This window comes from Brachyistius frenatus, unplaced genomic scaffold (genome assembly GCF_029030835.1).
Source record: "Brachyistius frenatus isolate BFR_SWC_R1_liver_20210118 unplaced genomic scaffold, ASM2903083v1 Contig_77, whole genome shotgun sequence".
Taxonomy (NCBI): Eukaryota; Metazoa; Chordata; class Actinopteri; family Embiotocidae; genus Brachyistius; species Brachyistius frenatus.
Genome location: NW_027210676.1, coordinates 1,020,422 through 1,042,775, shown reverse-complemented (window position 1 = coordinate 1,042,775; position 22,354 = coordinate 1,020,422). Strand labels below are relative to the sequence as shown.

The 22,354-nt window shown below is 38.9% G+C and overlaps 2 protein-coding genes across 3 annotated transcripts; one reads left to right on the top strand and one right to left on the bottom strand.

Annotated features, from left to right (window-relative positions):
- The first annotated feature begins 185 nt into the window (after window positions 1-185).
- Window positions 186-13,601, top strand: alpk3a (alpha-kinase 3a). Of its 2 annotated transcripts, XM_069708682.1 has the most exons (15): window positions 186-486; window positions 784-1,062; window positions 1,470-1,502; window positions 1,866-1,987; window positions 2,476-2,593; window positions 2,706-4,056; window positions 6,569-9,110; window positions 9,517-9,664; window positions 10,218-10,345; window positions 10,439-10,474; window positions 10,573-10,847; window positions 10,946-11,034; window positions 11,397-11,614; window positions 11,703-11,751; window positions 11,833-13,601. In XM_069708682.1, exons 2-15 carry the CDS (start codon window positions 923-925, stop codon window positions 12,164-12,166), a joined length of 5,583 nt encoding a protein of 1,860 aa, XP_069564783.1. In that variant the 5' UTR covers window positions 186-486; window positions 784-922; the 3' UTR covers window positions 12,167-13,601. The 2 variants fall into 2 exon arrangements, with proteins under 2 accessions (XP_069564783.1, XP_069564784.1); XM_069708683.1 differs by lacking the exon at window positions 1,470-1,502 and having other exon boundaries at window positions 187-486.
- Window positions 13,602-13,820: 219 nt separating this feature from the next.
- On the bottom strand, window positions 13,821-20,486 carry slc28a1 (solute carrier family 28 member 1). The gene is made up of 18 exons (XM_069708684.1): window positions 20,476-20,486; window positions 20,169-20,248; window positions 20,016-20,083; window positions 19,566-19,657; window positions 19,222-19,411; window positions 18,977-19,118; window positions 18,606-18,719; window positions 18,115-18,189; window positions 17,916-17,996; window positions 17,719-17,799; window positions 17,434-17,559; window positions 16,450-16,580; window positions 16,193-16,361; window positions 15,804-16,001; window positions 15,580-15,661; window positions 15,388-15,486; window positions 15,196-15,301; window positions 13,821-15,050 (listed from the first exon to the last, which is right to left on the bottom strand). The coding sequence occupies exons 1-18, from the start codon at window positions 20,477-20,479 to the stop codon at window positions 14,930-14,932; spliced, it is 1,959 nt and encodes a 652-aa protein (XP_069564785.1). The 5' UTR covers window positions 20,480-20,486; the 3' UTR covers window positions 13,821-14,929.
- Between the last annotated feature and the right edge of the window lie 1,868 nt (window positions 20,487-22,354).

Sequence of the window (22,354 nt, the reverse complement as noted above, 5' to 3'; positions counted from 1 at the left end):
CCCTGACACGCTTATTGACCATGTGTTACAACACAAAGTGAGGGGGGCTGTCCTATAATAACGCTTAAGCAAAGCACAGGACATAGGCCATTGGTTGCCATCAGCTACATCATGAGCCATATTCCACCGACATGTTTCGCAAGCCCATATTTAATCTCCTGCAGTGTCTCCCCAAGATGGGAAACAGTTTTGAATTATTTATTTTTTTAAACAAAGCAATGAGAATTTTACATTTTGTATTTGAAATTAGATTTTAAGGAATGTGTTGCGGTTTAAATGGTTACTTTTTTACTTTAAACTCAGTTTAGTTTTTTTGACTTCTTTGCAAAGTCTAAAGTCTAGTTCCAGAAAATCTGATGTGCTCTTGCACCTATTTGTGGGCCTGCTAAAAATAGGGTCCTGGTGGCAACACATGCATGTCTATGATAGGCGGTTACAGAGATTTTCTTCAGACTCTGGCTCCAAAGCAACACTGACATCTTAATGGTAAGTTGGAAAATCTACCAAGTTTAATGATGACTAAGAAACACCTTGCTTGTATTCTCAACACATACAAGTAAATAACAGGTCTTAAGTTTGTGTTTGACCACTAACAGTCCTTCCACAACCTGATAGCTTATCCTATTTATACCTCGATCCAATGCGAGTGCTCTGCTTGGTCAAAAAGGACAAGCTTTAAGTCGAAATTTTGTTTGAGAAAATAACCCATATAATGTACTTTCTTTTAATAACCTCCATCAGGTTTTGTCATCATTCTAAAGTGTTTCTTTTTTTCTTCTCTAGGAGCTTTTACATGGATTGTACCTTTACATTTGAGCCTTGATCTTTGACAAGCTGTGGACGTGAACACAGAGCAGCGTCATACTGCGTGCAAAACATTTATCTCGTATTTTACATTTTTGGTGAACTGCCTCAGTGGACAATGACTTCCAGAAGGCCGATGACTCGCTCTTTCTCTGGCAATGGGAGGACAAGCAGCTTCAGTGAAGAGGAGAGCAGCTCTTCCAACGGCCGCACAGAAAGCCGCAATACTTACCTCTCAAATGTTAGGCCTGAAAACAGGTAGACAACCTCATCTATAATCAATGTATGTTGAGAGAATTTCTTGTGAAGCAGATTTGTATTTTTTTTTTTTTTTTTTTTTTTAAAGCATCTGGGTCACCCAGGTCAAGTTAAAACAATCACAAACCGTACTGAAAATGTAATTAAAATTCATTACACTTGAAAAATAAACGGTTATGCTGGATAAAACAGCTTTTTATTATATTGTTAAGCACATCGCAATGTAGATCAAAAGTCATATGTATCACTGAAATTATGCATGTGTCTGTTTCTAATCTGCAAACTCTAGGATAACAAAGTGCTCATTTTTGTGAAAGAGGAGAGCAATTATGAGCAAATTTTCTTCAGGTGGGCTCCATATATGCAGATCTTAATTGATAACTTACGTTCCTTCATTTGCCTCCTAGCTATTCAAGGTATTCTCACTACAGGCCAATGAGGTAATCTTTACTTTGAAACACTCCTCCCAACTAACATGTTAACCGCAAAATACTGGTTGACCCCGAGAATGAAATCAACACAAGTTTTAACTGTAATGTAAGTGTTTAGTTTGTCCAGTGATTTTAGTGACCTACATCGGTGTCAGTGCTGTATTGACAACTTTGTTTTGTTTGACATCTCACCAGTTTCTGTGTCACTTTCACATTCTCGTCACTACCAGAAATGACCATTAACATCTTTTCCTCTTGTTTAAGAAAGTAATTGGAATGGACTGCACAGAGGTGAAGAGGTCACTGAGATGAAGTGTAAAACTGTCTCCTTTCTGAAGCGAGAAACTGACTCTCGTTTGTGTTTCTTTCCAGGAGCACATTGTGCAGCGTCATGGCTCAGCTGACAGAGGACACACAGCCGTCTTTTGAGACCACCTTGAAATCAAAGGCAGTGTCAGAAAAATGTAACGTGAAATTCACCTGTGTGGTATCAGGTAGGCTGAGTTGATTTTCATGTCTCTGCTTGTTGTTTGTTGGAGAAACTGAAACTTTTCAGATTGTTTTGATGTGAAAAGACAGGATGTGACTTATTCAGAAAACAAAGAAAGATTTGACTTTGAAGGCATCAAATGAACTGTTGTTTTCTTCCTGAATTACTCTTTAAAAGCAACAGGCAACATTATATTCATGCTGGTTTTTCAAGATATTGTGCTTTTAACTGCAGGTAGATAGGATGGGTGGGCCCATTCAACAGCAACAGCTGTTCCCGTGTGACACATCACAAACATGATGCAATAGCTAAAACACATTCAGGCCAAAGCCTCCACACAGCGTTTTGTTTACTGCATGATTTTTATATTGTGCTCTTAGCACAAACGGGCTCGTGTTTTAATTAAAAACACATAATAAGCACTTTTGGCACAAGGACTGTAATGTTTTGCCCAAAGGCAATACGTTCATTTTCACATATCCATGTCTATAGGTTACCCAGCTCCAGAACTGAAATGGTATAAAGATGATATGGAAATGGATCGGTACTGTGGACTCCCAAAGTATGAAATTCACCGCAACGGAAAAACCCATATTCTTCATATTTACAAGTATGTCAGACAGCCTTGTAATAATCATATGTTGCATAAATGCAACTCTTTGTTGTTGTTGATTTTGGCAGACTACCTATAATATCAGACTAATAAGTGTTTCTGTTTTCAGCTGCACATTGGATGATGCAGCCATCTATCAGGTCTCAGCCAGCAATAGCAAAGGTATCGTCTCCTGCTCTGGCGTTTTGGAGGTTGGCACCATGAATGAGTTCAAGATCCACCAGCGGTTCTTTGCGAAGCTCAAGCAGAAAGCAGAGAAGAAGAAAAAAGACATGGACGGGCAGACCAAGAATAAAGATAAAGAAAACACTCAGAAAGAGAAACCACAGAAGACCCCAGAACCTCCTCAAAGGAAACGGTCAGTCCCACCACCAGAGGAGTTGGCAGTGGTCAAGGAGTCTGTGGCTGTGGAGCAACTGGGAGCTGCTGCAGAACCAAATGGAATCAGCTCAGGAGTCAAGGACACCGCCCCTTTGACATCCATGGACAGCAGTCTGGAGAATGAGGTATCTCCATCAGAGGAAACATTGGCCAAAAAGAGAATAAAGATGTCAAATGGAGTCGATGCTGGGGTTAATAGCAGCAGTAGCAGCAGTAGTAGCAGAAGCCATGTCACAGGGAATGGAGGTGAAAATTGTTACGATGGAGGAATCAGTTTGGCACAGTTTTTATCAGAGACTCTCCAGTCCCAGGCTGCTGAAGAGAACCAGAACTCATCTAGAGTGGAGAATCCTAAAGAGATGGATACAGTGATTGTAAGTGCCAATAAAGAGAAAGAGAGGGATCAAGAGAAGGTGCGAAAAAAGAGAGAAGAACAAGAAAAAGCATTACAGGAAGAGAAAGAGAAAAGAAGAGAAGAGGAATCAGCCATAGAAAGAGAGGAAGAAAGAGAAAGACAGCTGGAGGTGTTTCACACAACAGCTCATGGCAAGCATGGTTCAGAAGTCAAACATCACAGCAAGGGTCATAAAGATCATGACCACCACAACATCCAGGCTTCCATCTCCTCTATGCTCCACACGGTCAAAGACTTCTTCTTTGGTAAGAACAAGAAGGACTTTAATGACTACAGTGAGAACGAAGAGAGAGAGTTTGACCACGCACACGCTTCAGTGCAGCCTCCTCCAGAGCAGAGACCGAACATGCCACCATCATTTCGGCTGCAAATGGAACATAACCCAGAGGTGTGCAGGCCTTTCACTGAGGGAGTTGTGTCTATGGAAGTGGATAAACCCGAGGAGCCTATAAAAACTGTGCATATGGAACAACAGTCAGTGTCACCAGAGCCACATAAATTAAAGTACAAAGACAGTGTTCTACACACCGACCTGCCGCCAGCTCATAAATTTCCACCTGAGAGCGTGAAGGACTCCACAGGGCACAGTGTGATGGAGGCTGATAATGTTGCGGAGGCCATGGAATTGTCTGTGTCATTGTCTGGGCTTCAAGTTCCTCCTGAGGTACGTACAATGGTCTCTCACTTTAGAATTACATGACAAGACAGACCACAAGATGACTTGAGGTCTAAAGTATGACATAGTTCAAGCTTTAAACTGATGCTGGTTTTAAAAAGTGGTAGATACGAAGTACATGACGACTCATGGGACAGTGTGTGACATTTAAAAATTACAACCACTTTCAAACATACAGTATGATATCAGTGAGTCAGCCTGGCCGTGTGGAGCTATGGTTTTATTAAGATAGTGTGAAAGAAATAGGGAACCTTTGGACACTAAATATATACTGTATGTGGAGATGGGGGATGTTGTGTATCAAGACTGGAAGTTAGGATACAGAATATCTCAGATGTTGGCTGTGAGGACTGGGACAGCAGTGCGTCAGAGATCATGATGAAACCTGAATGTCAGAAGGGGTTCTCCAGTTACAAACAGGGCTTTGCATGACAGAGGTCCATGTTGTGCAGCTGAGCGGTAGTAGAGTGAGTGTTGCGGCAGGTCTCAGCATGAAAGGAAGGCCTGATCACAGTGGACACATTCCTCACTACCCCCTCCATATCTTAAAATAGCGAGGAAGGCAGTGCTGCTATCATGTCAGTGTCGACCTCGGAGAATTATTTCATGTCTGTCAGAAGATTTTGATATTTGAGCTGATTTATTTTATGTGACTGTGACACTCTTGTGTGTCTCTTTTTAGTATTGATCTGTTTTTTTTCTATAAAAGTGATTAGTCTGAAACTCCATTTTGCAATTACATGACCATGCATGTGTCCCTTTTTTTTTCTAAAGTTTAGACGAGGCAAACAAAGAGACTCTTTTTTTGAAAAAGATTATTTGTCTTCGCGGCAATATTAAATTGCTATTCAATTATGTAATGAACAAACCTGATAAGCATCACACTTTCACTACAGTCATCCTAAACTTGAAACCATAGTTAGTTGTGTTTCATATCTCAAAGATTACTCAAATATAATAAGAGAGTTATTGTAACAGTATTTATGTTTCTGTATATTTTGTTCAATGCGTTTGCTGAAGGAGAATGTTGGGATAAATAAAGTGATCGTTTGTGATAACTTAAAAAAAATGTATGTGGTTATCATAAGCCAGGTCCAAATGTATAAATATATAGATGAAATCTAAACATTTATTGTTGCAGGTAACAATTTATCAGTTATTGAAATGTAATGAATGATATTTATAAAGGACCTTTTGTGTGTTTAAATCTAGTTAAATGGAATGGTGCACAGTGGCATGTGGAAAAAAGGGAATTGAAATAACTGTTTAAACAGCCACCTGCAGAGTGATTACATGTCTATAATGTGGAACTACAACTGTACTTTTGCCACAGTTGTGGTATACTGTAAGGCTTTATAGATTAGTGATCAGAGGAAGTCAAAGCCTTTATCTGAACAATGTTTTCCCACATACGACATCAGTTTACACTGAGGTGTCGCTGTGACCACAGCTTCATTTTTAGACTGAATGCGACACCAGTTCCCTTCCATCGAAAGCAGCAACTTCTGTTTTTTCTTTTATTCTTGGTAGTCACTGCGGGCAAACATGTTGTCACGAGGTGGCACGTGGCTACATAACTCTTCTGCATACATTTTAATGATCTGAGCAGCGAAAACAGCAGCCGTAAGAGCAAACACCCAACAACAACAACAACAACAACAGCAGAACATTGCTTGAAGCTTGATCTAAAAATCTTCTCTACAGTACAATTCATTCTCAAATTTAATAAACTTTTTCAGGAATATCACATTTAAGTTTTTTTCCCACAAACATGCATTTTATAACTGGTCTTTTGTCAAGACACGAGCTATTATTCATTCCCTACCCAGCAAGTTCTTCTACTATGTGGTAATTCCCCTGTCTGTGTTTTAACTTTAGAAGCAGAGCACACAAGCTATTTGAAACTCAGTGGCAGTTGTGGTTTTGGTTCTTTTTTTTTTTTTGGACAAGGTTTTGTCCCTTTTGTACAAAACGTAACTGCTAATTGCTGAAACCCAAGAAATTAACGTTAGTATTAAATGGTTATTCAGTTAGGGCTCCATTAGAGAATCTAAGCATTTTATTGGACCCTTGCATATGTAAACACATGGTTTCAGCTACCCTGTTCGTGACAGCCGTCAAAAAGTCCCTGAAATTAGCTGACAGGTCATAAAACAGAAGAATATATTGACTGACGGTAGTCAGCACTTATTCTCAAACTATTTGCTGCTTCCTAAACTGATTAACTTTGTTTGCTGACTGACTGCAACCCTCTTCCTGTCTGTCGGAGATATAAGACTGCTCTGCGACGTCATGTGCGTCGGAATCTGTCAGCGCTCATGCTTCTGTTTATTTATGGCAGAAAAGCTTGTCTCAGTCTAAACTGGCAAACGTGTTTTGCATCCAGAGGGAAAAAAATAGCAACATTAAGCCAGTTTAGGGTTCACTAAATGACAAATCACTGCTGGAGCTGCAAATGCAATTAATTAAAAACATTCTTTATTTGTTTACTTTTATTCAGGCTGAGAAGAAAGACTCGGAGGTAGTCTTGGCTATCAAAAAGGATCCCATGCACCAGCAACAGACCGATTCTCTGGTCGTTTCACCGCAGTCCAATCACCAGGCTGTAAGAGATGAGTCTTCATCAAGGGAGGATAAATCTGTCTTGCCACTGACCCAAGCCTCAGCTGATGAAGAATGCGCCCCCACATCCACCCCCACCAGTTTGGAAGAATGCCGGACTCCCCCTCACAGCGTTATCTCAGCAGCAGATAACCACAGCCATGGAGAAGCACCCACTAAAATGCAAGAACAGATGAGTGTTGATGACATGGACAAAGAAGGTGAACCTGACACACAGGAAGGGTGTTCTTCCACCAAGCTATGTGAGGAAGAGAAAGCTGAAGTGAAATCAAAGAAACAGCCATGCTTGGACATAAATAGATCTGAGATTACTGAATTATCACGGTTTTCGCTGGAAAACAGAATAGTGCCACGTAAATCTAAAACACCAGATCAGGTGCTGTCAGCTTTTACTGCTGTGGTGGCTTGCAGTGTGGAGAGAGGTCATGCAGGAGAAGACACTAAATGTACCTCACCAATTCAGGAAATGAACGTAGGATTTCCGCACACTGCGGTCCCTGAGAGTTTGGAGGCGGGTGACCTAAAAATGCAACATGAATGCACGCCTTCTATAGCAGAGGAAATCACAGAAGTCAACAGCATAAATGCAATACAGAGTTCAAACTCAAGCAGTGAGGAGAAAAGTGAAATCAAAGAAGGAGGGGATTTTACCTTAGAGAAAGATTTGGAAAGCAATTTGTGTAACAGTCTAGAAACACGAGAGCAAATGGTTTTAGAAGGGGAGAGTTGTCAGTTAACGAATGAGAGTTTACAGTTTGAAGTAAAGGAAGAAAAGAAAACTCCAGTGAATAAAGACAACTTGGATGAATCAAAGATACGTTCAGACACACAAAGTAAAGGAAGTAATACTAACGTTTTGGAGGAACACAGTACTGTTAAGGGATATCAAGACGGAAGTGAGAGTGGTTGGAGTGGTGAGCATGGTTGGCTGTCGGACAATATCCCACCAATCCAAATATCAACTATTGAAGACATCCCAGATATTAAAACAACCGTGCCAGACGTGAACCCAAATGAACAATTTATAATCCCAAAGATTGAAATAATGGAGCCCGAGCTCAAAGAGTGCACTTTGCCACTCACTATTTTGGCGCTAAACAAGCCAGAGCCAGCTAATTCGCAAAAACGTGATGTAACTCATGAGTCAAAGATAATAATCCAAGACCGGAGCGCGGTTGATCCTCCAGCCTTGTTGCCCACACAGGAAGGAATGCAGAATGATTACCACATCCCACTTACGGAGAAAGTAAAGGGAGTTGCTCAATTGAATGACAAGACAAAAACAGTTGAGCCGCCACATGTGCAGAGCAGCGAGCAGCTCCCTCAGATGAACTATGCATCAATTCCAGTTATAAATGTTTCATGTAGTGATGACAAGGAGGGTGATGGATTTGCAAACGCCCATGTTTCACATACACAGCAGGCTTTCGAAACTCCACGGGTGCCTTTGTTTGTGGTGCCACCAATCTCTGTCACTTGTCATGAAAGTGATCCTGAACTCAGACAACCCACTAAAAGAGAGTGGACTGAAACAGAAACTTTAGCTGTCACACAAAAGGGAACAAAGTATGATGCTGACAACACTATGACCATGATGCCTAGAAAAACTCAAAGTACAAGACAGGATGTAGAAGAAATGTCAGAAAAGAATATAAAAGAGAACACTCCTACAATTTTATATGAAGCTCTACTACCAAAGGTTGTTGACAATGTGCCGTCAATCAGTAGAACAACGGAGGAAAACGTTGTCAATGAAATCTTGAAGCCAAAATCCCTAAAAGACACCAAGACAGAGAATTCTGTGTCTGTTGAGGATCTCCTAAAAAACAGGTCTTCTGTTGAGAGACTCACCTGCAAACCCCCAACACATCCATCACTCAGTCCAGCCAGTCTTCGCAAATTTATGTCTAAAGCTGCTCCAGACTCAGACAATGAGGCTGGGACAACTGTCCCTGTAATCACCGTGGGTGACCGTCAGAGTGACAAGGGAGATGAAGACCTCAGCGGAGGCTCAACGCCAACATCATCCCTCTCCTGTGAGAGCAGCCCCCGCCTGAAACGCAGAGACAGTCTGACACTCATACGGTCCGCCACGCCTGAGGAGCTGGCTTCTGGAGCCCGGCGCAAGATCTTCATCCTAAAACCCAAAGAAGATGTGGAGGGAGCTGTGATTGGTGCGCTAGATACTCAAGGCAAGAAGGAGACCCCCTACATGTCACCCAGCCAGGCTCGCAGAGCAGCGTTGTTACAGGCTCCCACGGGACAAAACACCCCACCAATGGAGAGGCGCTCTCCGCTGCCGAGTCGCAGAAGGGCCACCTTGGAGGTGCCAAAAGTCGTGGAGGAGACTCCCGCAGAAGAACCAGCAAGCACCAAGCCAGAGGAGAAACCAGCTGAAAAGAAGATAGACCCTTTAAAAGGTAAAGAATGAATCATTTAAAAAAAAATTTATCCTGTGAATAAGTGGGAAAAGTTGTATGTTTTCTCATAAGAGCTGAGTCAACTTGTTTGCTGAATATAATATATTGTTCAAACAAAAGCTTTTTAACCATATGACTGAACTTATTGGTATGAATTACAAATATGTAAACATATATGCGTATGTAGAAAAATATGAATGTATAGATAGATACTCAGGTTCTGTCACAGTTGATGAGGTGTTAAATGATCATTTTACTTTACTTAAATTATATCACAGACCAAAGGGTTCTGTGAAATACATGGAAACTTGAGGAAGTGGAAACATCAGAAGGTCTCCACTCTCCACTACAGTATATATTTACCTTAGACCCACTCTTACCCACAACCCTTCTCATGCACCACCAGCTCCGCAGGTTATCCGTAAGATTAGGGGTGAGCCGTTCCCAGATGCCTCAGGGCACCTGAAGCTGTGGTGCCAGTTCTTCAACGTGCTCACTGACTCCACCATTAAGTGGTTCAGAGATGAGGAAGAAATACTGGAGATAAAGAGAAGGTAAATCCCCTTATTGTGTTATGTTATTGTCAACACTACTCAAACCGCCTGTGACAGTAATATCACGTGTTCAATGTGTTTTAGGTATTAACAGAGTTACTTTTCACCTTTCCCACTGCTGTTACTCTGAGGATTTCCAGCCAAAATGACCGGTAAAACTGGACAGGTTCCAAATAAGAAACAATAATCCTACGAGGATGAACAGGATTTATTTGGGCCTCAGAGGGCATCCCATGGTCTCCTGTCATTCTCATATTCTCACTGCAGAGATGTCCAGCTCATGTGACTATGAACCCCACAGCTGTGACACAGAGAGGTGAATCTCTGGCTAGACACAGAAACTGTAACCTGACACAATATTTTCCCATCTCCAGGGTGCATTAAAAGTCTATATATGTGCTAATGGTTGCTGTGTCAGCAGACTGCTGCCACACAGCATGACCATCTGTCTCACAGTGACACCTTGTGGGTTGTTGGTGAATCTTTGAAATTGGTTGCAGCCTCCCAACTTGATGTGCCCATGATTGTGTATTTTTCCTTTTTCGTCTGCAAGTGGAGGAGATGAAAGCCAGGTAGCACTGGCTATTGTTCTGGCATCCAGACAAGACTGTGGTGTATATGGCTGTACGATCAACAATGAATACGGGACTGACACTACTGACTTCCTGCTCAGCATAGACAGTAAGTTACAGCATATATGGAAAAATCAAGTTTGAAATCTGCTTTTCATAATAATAATATCTCATGAGTCTTTGCATGTTTCGTTTTTTTCAGTTCTCTCTGAAATACTCCTAAAAGATGATTTGGAAGGTACTTTTTTAGCTACCTTTGTATCACATCAGCATTTCTCTACACTTTTTGTAACTGTTTGCCCATATTACTCAAGTTCATGTTTGTTTCTCCTTCAGTTGGAGAGGAGATGGAAATGACCCCGCTGCTGTTCACTAAAGGCCTGGCGAACTGTGGCAACTGGGGTGACAAATACTTTGGCCGCATTATGACCGAGACGGTGCACATCGGGGAGGGCTGCGCTCACAAAGCCAGCAGGGTGAAGGTCATCTACGGCCTGGATCCCGTCTTTGAGTCTGGAAGCACTTGCATCATCAAAGTTCAGAACCCCATCGCCTATGGGACCAAACAGGAGAGCAACCTTGCGGAAAGAAATCTAGAAATCACAAAGCAAGTGAGTATAAGTCTACTGCCCAAGAATAGTTTGTAATAAATTCAAAGTGATTCTAATTTCAGTGCAAACTTTTACTTCATTAAATCTTTGTTTTCTAGGAATGCAAAGTCCAGAACATGATTCGAGAATACTGTAAAATCTTTGCGGCTGAAGCAAGAGTTATTGAGAACTTTGGCTGTTCTCTAGAGTAAGTACCACATCTATCACTCACTAACTGATAACCAGTCAGACTTTTCAACACCACAATAAAATAATGTTGCACTGGTCATTTCATTCCACAGCATCTGTTTTTGTCTATATAGTCCGTGTGTTTGTATTTATTCTTTTATTGCTCTTATTCTTTTCAAAAATAATTATTCTTTATCGATCTTGTTTCGTTTATTTCATACGTATTTGTAAATTTGTTCATACTGTGTACATGCTGCTGTGACGACTAAATTTCCCCACTGTGGGATTAATAAAGTCTAATCTAATCTAATAACCGATTCCTATTATAAGGTACAACACTGTTTTTGTGATCATCCCACTGTTACTTTGTGTGGCCTGCAGAGTGATTCCTCAGTACCTGATGTACCGGCCTGCAAACTCTGTGCCATATGCCACAGTGGAGGCCGACCTTTCAGGTGTCTTCCTCAAGTATTCCACGATGGATCTGAAAGGCAAGCTGATTACACAAAACGTTTCTGAGGTGGAGCAGAAATGCATCACCTTCCAGCACTGGATTCACCAGTGGACGCATGGCAATTTGTTGGTCACTCAACTGGAGGGTAAGACACCTGTACAAGGTTCTCAAGAAAGATGTTTTTTTAATGTATCTATTAATTATTAAAGCTTCTCTGTAATCTATTTTTCTAGGTGTTGAAACGAAGATTACTAATGTCAGAGTTGTGACCAAGTCAAAAGGGTTTGTATATCAGCCACCACATGCAAATGTCTTGTATAACATTAGACCAGCTGTAATAAAAAGTTGTCTCCTCAATTTCAGATACCAAGGACTGACCGAGCAAGGCTCTCCTGAAGTATTCGAACAGTTCCTGACACACCATCAGTGCAACTACCACTGTGGACTTCTTGGCCTGCGCCCACTTAAGTCTATGGATAGTCTGCAGCAGCCCACCAAGATGAAGGGCTCCAGAAGCCCTCTGCTCAACCGCAAGCTGGGCTCCAGCAGCCCACAGCTACAGCGAAAAGGACACAGTCCTCAGATGTCTAGAAAGGGAAACTTTAGCCCAAAGGTGACTAAAAAAATTCAGGAGACAGAGGACAATAAATCAAGCACCAAGCCTGCGGAAACTCTTCATGTTCTTGAGATGAGGTAGGGTTCTTCTGTTTCAAGCAATGTTTTATGGCTTTTAATGGTTTGCCTGTTTCCTTCCAGTGATCACAGGCAGCAAACACTTGAAGAGTTATGAGAAAAAGAGTCGTTCTCTATGAAATACTGTGAATTTCTATCGCTGACTATGAGACAACCATCTTCCATCTAGACAGTTATCTTCGTACCACAATTAAAAGGTTTATGAGAATGTCTGGAGCGATGAGCTCAGGGCTTTTGATCTTATAGCTCACAGGTGTTTTTTTTACTATTAGAGAATTAAAAGAAAACACTGGCCCACACTAGAACTGACATGAAACTACTAAATCACTTCCAACACTTGCCTCAGAGTCTTATCAGCTCTATGAGTGGACAAACAACTCTCCAAACAACAATTGCCAAGTGAATCAAAAAGAGATGTCGACGTTTAAGTGCTTTCATTTGAAGAAATGTTGTGTATAAAATGTACACGACCACAGCCACAGAATGTGTGCATGGATCATTAGTTAGAAAACGCTGCATGTTCATCTGTGATGTACAGTTTGTGTGTTGCGGAAAACTATTTATTTATTGATAGCATTTGAATTGCCTTTGCAAGATTTCCTCACACAGCAAAGTCGAGGTCATGCTGTGGAATAAGAGCTCCAGTTTTAGGTCAAAGATGTTTGTGTGCACCTTTTTTCCTGGCATTAATTTCTAGATGGTTTTGAGTACTTTGTGTCTGTTTATTAGAGAGGTTGTCTGTGTCTATAATCAGTCATGTAATTAAGAATATGCTTTGAATATCACAGCCAAAGCAATGAGTAACACAGGTCTTACCAGTAAACTCTTTAACTAGGGTGGAGTCATGCTCACAACTACTTTTTTTTCCCAAGTAACAAGGAAAGATTTTGAATGAGTCCCACACAGTTACTGGGACCTGACCTATGGACTCTAGAATAAAAACACATTAAACACAAAAACTGAAACAAAATTTCAGAAGCTTATTGAACTCTGAGTGAGATTCACTGTGTTTTGCAGTAACTGCAAAATGTAGCTGAAGAAGAGAGCAGTTTGTGACTTTTTACAGTGTACAGTTGGTCAGCTGTAACCAGACCAATTTTTAGCAACACCTATTTTTTTTTTTGTTATGTTGCAAGGCCAGCATGAATGGACATTATGAATAGAATAAGCATGAAATCTGTTCAATTGTCTGATGAGTTTTCGTGAGTATTCATGGTTAAATTCCATTTAAGGTCAGTACCTTTTTACAATAACTAAGAATTTTCTGTAATGGATTCCTGGTTACTGATTAATTAAACGAAATCAAAAGAGTCCAAATAGCCTCTCGTAAACTTCAGCTGCTGTCACCTATAAATTCACTAAGCCTAAGCCTTAATAAAAAAAAAAGGAAATCAAATTCTGGGAGAAATAGTTTAAATGGAGTTGAAATATTTGGAATAGTTCAAACAGTCATATTAAGGTGCAGTGTCAAACAAAGTGTTGTATTGTTTTAATGTGTACATAGAGTACACAGAGTTCAACCCAAAGGTTATACGAAATATGTGAGGGAGCGTGTGAATGGCTGTGTGCGAATAAATTTGTTTTTGTCATTGGAATGTTTTCTTTTATTTTCTTTTTTTTAAATGAATGTGTAAAACATGTCCAAGCATCTTAAAAATATTTTTATTTTTTTTGAAAAAGTCTGACTGTATAATTATTAATAACATTATAAAACAATAGAGTTCCTCGATTTTATTTGAAATATTTACATCCATCAAATTGTTGATTCCTGAATATTTTCTGAAGTGTATATTCTTAAGGGGAGCCCTTTTTATCCCTGGCTTTAAATAAAAGCCAAAATTTAAATTAATTTACAATATAATACATGAAAGATATAATCATCTTTAAAAGGTATACGCTTTACATTTTTACATTCACTGTGACACAAATGTACAAACACAGACATGTAATGAACGACAGTATAAAAACAGACACTCGGCCTCATGCAAAAACCACAAACGAATGATTTAAGAGGATTCATGACAGTCACCAGTTTTCTTTTCATTTTAGAAATTAGAATTTTGTTGGGTACAAAGAAACTATTCATATGCTTGAGTCATATATAGATAGTCTGCCTCTCCCCACAGCAGAGAAAACACTCATTTGACCTGAAAATCGTAATGCCTTAATCTACATGAATTGTAAAGTATGATACTGACATTTTTGAAAATTAAATAAATAATAAAATAAGAGAAGCTTAAATTAAAAGAAATATTGTGTTTACCAGATCATCCCTGTAAGGGCATGACAATTTACTGAGAGTTCACATTTTTGTTGGCATACTATTGGTATTTTAGTGACAAAGCACTGTTATATTCTCTCTTCCATGGCTGTTCACAGCTTTCCTGACCACCTCTCACTATCGGCTGCTTTGCTTCTGAAAGATGTTTTCACTTTGCAATTTCATGTCAGAGCATTTAATTTATATTTAATTGTTTTGGGTCCTCTAATACAACCTCAGACACAGCTCAGCTGCACTTGTCAAATGGAGCGAAAAGGTAGCTTTATTTGACAATTTTTGGAACATTAATGCTTACCTCGTCATAAACAGGTAGTGCTTATCGAGCTGAAGCAAGTGATTCACAACAGGTTTGTCCAGTTAAGACAGTTTATTATGTCCAACTTTTAAAGCTTGTACGTGCAAACTTCAGAAAAAAGTAAGAGAAGTTTAGGATGAATTTGTTGCAATGTCCTTGCATGAGGCCTACTTTTATTGATTGTTCCTCCTCTACTTACACACTGGCACACCAGTAAGACCACAACACTGACAACATTTAGTTAAAAACATTGTGGCGTTTGCTACAGTGCTCCATGAGCCTTCAAATGAGATGGTCCCATTGTTTACAGTGCTGCAAAAAAATTAATTTGAAATGTGAGGACAAATATCTCCATATCACAAAGAGATATTAACCTTTTATGACAAATTTTTTTTCCAATAAATTCAGGCACCATAAAGCATTTTTTTTAATTAAAAAAAAAAATGAAAATGCATACCTTTGAAAGAGGTCCTGACAGCAAGTTTGAATGCTTCCATCTGTGGTATTGAAGTCAGATACCTTAAATACCCCCACACAGTCAAGAGGAGGTATGAAGAGGAGCCCTGAGAAACAAAGTGAAGAGTTACTCAGTTAAACTGCACTGCAAGATGCACTAGAGATGCACTAAAAACAAATTGTTGAGATTTACCTGCAATGCAAGCATTAATAAGAGATGCGCAAGTCCCTGTGATCATGGCTCTTATCACCAAAGATGAGATGTCACTTCTTCTTGATGGGCATATAGAAGCTTTGAGAAAGCACAATACTTGTGTCAGAAATCATTCCAGAGAGAGTATTCTGGGTCAAGATAAAAATGCCACTGATATGATGAAATACTCACATAGACCTCCAATCATAATTCCCAGTGAGCTGAAATTGGCAAACCCACACAGAGCATAAGTGCTGATTGTTTCTGATCGGACCTGAAACAAGAAAATCATGTTATGTGATTGCACATATTGTAAAATAATTTCCCTTCCTTTTTCTGCGCAGACTCACAAATTTATACTGTGTGGCACAACCACACTGACAATATTCAAAGTCAAGTAAAGAACATTTACTCACCGATATCCACTGTCTTTCACCTCCAATACTTTCATCAAGTCCACTGAGCCTGTTGGTCTTCAGCTGAGATAGTTTCTCATAAGCCACAAACTCATTGAGGAAGAGCTTTGTGCCAATTAGTTCGGCCACAAGGAAACTCTCATCATACGGTACTCCCATCATGAAGGCCACAGGCATAAATACATAAGAGCAAATTAGCTATGAACACAAACACAGATACGGTTAGTTCAATTTTGTTAAATTTGCAAATAAAAGGTGGCAAAATCTGTGAAATGTCAGCACAAATAAATATCTGTCTGAATAAATCTAATTTGAAATATTATAAAATAAAAGTTTACCACATTACCAAAATAAATCACAGTACTTATCAGTATTTTGCTAAAACATACCTGAAATGTAACTGAAGGATATCCCACCATACCTCCAAGCCAGAGCAAAGCCTGATTTATGAATGCGAGGATAGCTAGAAAGGCTATCAGATTTGCTGCAATGTTCGCAACAAGACCGATTGATGCAGACGCTCCACTGCTAGCAGCCTCCAAAATGTTCTGTTCATCACTGTAGGGTTTAAAAAAAAATCATTCAAAACCACAGAAGTAAAACAAAGACATGAATGTTATGAGAATAAATTAAAAGGCATACACACCCACAAGACACTTTGATGCTCTTCTCTGAATTGAAATGAGTCTTCTCTGTCTCTGGGTATGACAGCTTGGAGATAGCCAACGCACAAGGAGCAGCCATCACAGAGGCCGATATCAAGGAAGATGCATCAATCTGTGAAAGACCACAAAGTATCATTCAATGTAATGAAGAGACTGGCTTACTGCACTGAATAGCAATACACAGTATTTACTTGATATTTATGCTTTGAAGATGTACTGTTGTGAAATAATAAACCTGAAATCAACTGGACAAAACCATAATTACATTCCCAAGAAGTTGTAATTTCTTGTTTAAAATGGAAATTCAGTCTTAAGAATATTGTGAACTGCTGACTGCCAGCTCTGAATGCGAACATAAGCACGACCATTGATGTCAGTCAACACGATTTAATTGTTATGGATTTTCTAAAGCTTTTTTTCCACAGTTAAAATAACGAAGATGAGATAATATATAATTGTGCTTTGTGATTTCCAGCTTTTTTTTTTACTGCTTGTCACCACTAAACATTATGAACCTATAATGTTTTTCAGTGACCTTCAAAGCTGCTTTGATATGGCTTCTTCTGAGGAAAAACACTCTAGATGCCAGTAACATGAAGTCCTTCTTGGCAATAAAATATCTAAGAAACTGGTTTATTTTTAGTTATCAGACTTTATTGTCTTCTATTGAAAACACATGGCTGGGTTTCTCTAGTACAGTTCTTGACATGTTTCATCTAATAGGCCGTTAGATACCCCACCTCACAAAACTTTTTCCTTTGTTTTACACCTATAATATACTGTAAATTGTTATTAATTTACCACTAATCATATTATCTTTAGTTGTTTGTCTTCTTATGTCTATTTTCATCTTTTGATAAACATTTGCTATTGCATCCTTTTGTATAGAATATGATACAGAATATTAGTATAGTTTTATTGATAGTATATGTTTGTATCATGTGCTATCAACAGCTTTATCTCACCCCAAATGAGATGAATGCCCCCATGACACTGCCAGCAATGGTGGCAAATCCCCCAGTCATAACAGCATGGATCTCAGATTTGGTCATGTCCTTCAAATAGGGGCGAATCAGCAGCGGCGCTTCAGTCTAATGCACAAAAAACATGAAGTTAAAATAAACAAGGAGAGTAACTTTATGTTTTTTCCTGCAGTTGATTATAATAGCTTTATATAGTCAAGAAGATTCAAATAAAATGTTTTCAGACTAGTGTAAAATAAAGTGCTGCAAAGACATAACGCTATGTACCTGCCCGACGAATATATTGCCTGCCACACTCAAGGTCTCTGTGGGAGATGTTCCCATTGTTATCTGCATAACCCATGAGATCTGCATGGACAAAAACACATGGCTCTTAGTTAAAGTATATCACTGCAGGCATAAGCAATATAATGTACACACAGACCTGAAGGAACATGGACGATGCTGTGAGGTACATGTTTTACCTTCAAAATGAGCCACTGCATTATCCCCAAAAAGTAAAGGACTGACATCACACTGCTGAAGAACACAACAATGGGCAAAGCCTGAGGAGTAAATAATCCAATTAAATTAAAACACATTCAAGGTGAATAATTTATAATCTTGGTTGGGTGCACATATTTAATGGGCATTTAGAGAATAATCATTCACTCATTCACTTACTTGAAAGGCAAAGATGTCTGCAATGAGATCACCGAAAACAAACACAGACCCTTCTTTGGTGTAGTTGAGGAATGTCTGTAATTATATGGCAAAAAGGAAACCTCTGTTAAATTTTTTTCAAATAATTTTTCATTTCCTCTGTCTATAAATTTATAGGAATCACGTAGCCATTACATTTCACAATAGTGAATAATGTAATAATCAAGGTGTTACATATATATCTGACTCACTTATAGTCAGAAATCTATAATACAAAATGTTTTGGCATATAAATGGATGTTTTTTGGAATTGGGGGTCCTAATAAATGAATGGATTTTTATAAAGTGCAAATAACTGTTAATATGAATTGGGAGTTGTATGCTGTACATTTTATGGTGTCTATGGAGGGGGTTGATTGGATCAGACAATAACCATCAGCTTTTTATTTTATCCTAACTGTGTTTATTATTTTATTTACATTTTCGTTTTTTAAAACATCCAAATTTATTACCTGCACTTGTTTTCCAAGCCAGTCGAAAGCTATAAGTCCAGGCTGTGTTCGGATAACAAAAAGGCCGGTACAGAACTGTATCCCGAGACCCCAAAACACAGGCCTCCATGACACCTAAAAAAGATTTCAAAAAAGATAGTTTGACCAAGAGTGTATCAGGAAGTCTCCAAAAAGCCCTGTGTTATTGCAAGGAAGCAATTCAAATAAAACTTAAGATGAGGTTGCTCAAGGACAAATGATATCCAAAGTCTCAGCTAAACAGATGAGCGATAACTTGACAGATAACGCCCAAACATATTTCGAAACCGTTGTCACTACAGAAATTGTTCATCCTTGACTATCCAGTGGTTGATTAACAATGCAAGACTCACCGCTGTCCTGTGTGCTGAGAAGAGGAATAGAAGCACGATGAACATGCACACACCTCCAAATGACATGAGCTGCTCAGGACGCTGGCTTGTGTCTACAACGAGCCACACGACGAGCAGGACCACAACCGTTGAGATGAAAACCCTGCAAAACACAAGCAAGCAACACACCTTCACTTATTAACATGTCTGAATCAGAATTGTTACCACGATAAGGAAAATGGAGCTGAAAATATAAATCCATTCACCATTTCAGCCATTTCAAGTTTGATTTAAAGCATCTGGCAGCAGGTCTGAAACACTGACTGATGCGCTTTCCCTTGTGCTTCTTCAAAAGTTCATATGATGTCGCAAAAATAGCCAAACAGGTTAGGACTACCAGAGCAGTGGCCCGCTGGAAGTCCAATACACAGGCTGCAATGAAGTATGCCACATAACCTGCAGAGAAGAAAAGAGGGTTTGATCAACATCATTGTCTATATTGAGAATATTATTGTAGTTTTGTCATTGTCCTCAAAGAAACGTCAGAAAACCTGTGCAGGTCACCCCATTGAATAAACTGCTAATGAAAAAAACAGACTTTTACTATTACCTGCTCCGAGTATGCCCAGGACAACGTATTTGAAGGTACTCGAGTGTGCCTTGATGTAATCCTCTGTGGCATTAATTGGCCTGGAAACTTGGCTGAAGAACAAATCAGAAGAAAAGTCAGACTGAACATAAAATATGTATCAAATACCACAATCTTAAGTGATGAGAAAATGTCTATGTAATAATTACAACGATTTGTTTGGAAGTGATACATATTTCCCAAAATGTTGTACTTCATTCAAAAAATCTTAACAGTCACAGAGATTAGAGTAGACCAGAAACAATTGCACAGATTTTGTGTTGTATGGATGTTAGTTATGCACGTGCAGTCCTACACACACAAACAGTACAACAACATCAACATGGCAGAGGCATAATGCTGTACACCTGCTATAATTACTGCTGCACCCACAATAAAACAATGATTAGATTAATTTTATAGGAGACACACCTTAGGTATGATCCTAATCCCTTTTTAGTCTTTTCAGTCGGCCTTTCGGTGGTGACGATATCGCTGTCCTGCTAAGAAAACAAAGTCATTTTATTTTGAAAAAATTATAATCTTGTGGTGTTTTATTTTAGAAAAAGGAAACATGACACATACCTCCATTTCAAAAGCCCTGTTGGGGATGCCATTTGTGTTGTCGAGGGTTACATTTCTTAACTGGACACTGTTTTCTTCCACTGAAAAACAGAATCATTGTTGACTTGTGTGCAAGCAGTCTGTGGGGAAAACCGCTTCAACTTCAACCACCAGGAATGCCAAACAAGTAACAATCTGCATCTCCTGTGTACTCTGTGAGATAAAAGAGCCTTAAAATAAATTCAGCATTCTTGTCTTGTGAAAAATACAAAGCTCACAACCGCAAAACAAATGGCTTAAATTCAAGGAAAAGCAGAGCTCAGCTTACTCATTGTGCGTCCTCCTAAACCAAGCCGTCAAATGCTCTGCTGTAAAATACACAACGGGAAACTAAACTCTGCCCTCTATGAAACATCGTATCATTAACAGACACGTTACATCCTGCTTTATGCCTTCTGACTTTGCAGCACAAAATTATTTTATGTGTCTTATGTGGCAATACCTAATTACGGGATGTTGACCATGTTTGCTGTATTTTGCCAAATCAGTGGAACCAGGAGAGATTAGATGTGAATTTTTTTTTTTGACAGATCTTCAAGAGTTAATATTTGATAAAATAGGGGAATACAAATTGAATTAATCATGAATCTTCCGTAGGTGGTTGTGCTCCCCCCATGTTTAAAGTCATAAAAAGTCTCCTATTATTGAAGAAGACTTTTTTTTTTAAGTTGATTTGTCACAAGCCACTGAATCAACAACATGATGAAAAAGAATAAGTAGCCATTATATAGACAGACATACAGTTATATAACAAACTATATAGTAGGTGCTGTTCACATTTTCAAACAGGTTACAGTTATTAAAACCCATAAAATATCATTAGTATACCAAACAAGTAGTTACCCTGCAAGTTCAGGGAGTAAAGAACATATTACTTTAGTCAAAAAAAAGCACAGCGGAGCACTGTATTTGACATTAAATGCATCTAAACACATTGAGTATGTGCTCAAGAATCCAAAAGCCTCGAAATCAGCTGTTGCTATTATCTGGTTCATTAAATATATTGCAGTGCAATCTGTACTTTACTTCCAGGGTGATGATTCATGATCGGATACGATAACAGCTCTTTGTTCTGTTTGAGCCGGTCTCACACATAAAAATCTATGATTCCTTCAAAAAAACATTTATTCCTTGGTTCATAACACCCAATGGGGGCTTAATAAGAATATTTATTGTTTGAAAGTGCAGTTTATTTGTGTCCAGTCCAAGTATTTAGAAAGACTTGAAATCCTTTAGCAGAGACTAATGACCTAATCACAGATTTTGTAGTGCGACATTAAATGCATTGGTTCAGTAACACAGTACGGTATTCTTTTCCTGTTCACCATCAAATCATTAACCAGTCTAACAGCTTAAATGTGGCAGGCAAAGTGAAATACACTTGTTGGATATCCTTTTAGACTGTACAATACAAAAAACATATAATTTATGTTACATTAAACTGAATTCATACCTCACCATTCAGTGAGTTAATCTATTTAAGTATTAATGATTCATAATCTAACGAGATAAATTATTTTTATCCCTTCAATAACATTACCAGCCATAAATACAGCAGGCTACGGTCACTGATACCCAGTAGATCTGTTAGATGTTGTTATAGCCTTCTGTTAAGTTAAACTCTGAGAGGGGTTAGGTGGAAATACTGGCTTTTTTAACACTTAGTGAAGCTTTTATCTTTTTCATCTAAGTATTGCAGGCCTGAGTGTCTGTAAACTTCACAGGAATTGGTGTCACTGTTGACTAGCAGGAAGATGTGGGGGATTGAAATCCCTCAGTCCTGTCTTACAGGGCATCACGCACTCGCACTTTTACTAAAACATAAGCTTTGTCCCAAGTAAAATAGCTTGAATCTTTAAGTAAGATATTGTTCCAGTTTTACTATATCTCCATTCGAGTCCCCTTTTCTTTATTTCACGAGAAAAATCAATTAATTATCAATAATTATTACCAGGAAATCCGAGCAATAGACATAAAAGACAAACAGTAACAAAATCCCTTATCCTTATCTGAAAATTCCTGTGATTTACGACACATTCAGGTTTCTACAATACCAACAAAAAGTGGAGCTGAAGCCTGGTTTCCTTTATTTACAACCTGATTATAAAGTGATAAGGGTCAACAAAACACTGACTGGCACAACGGAT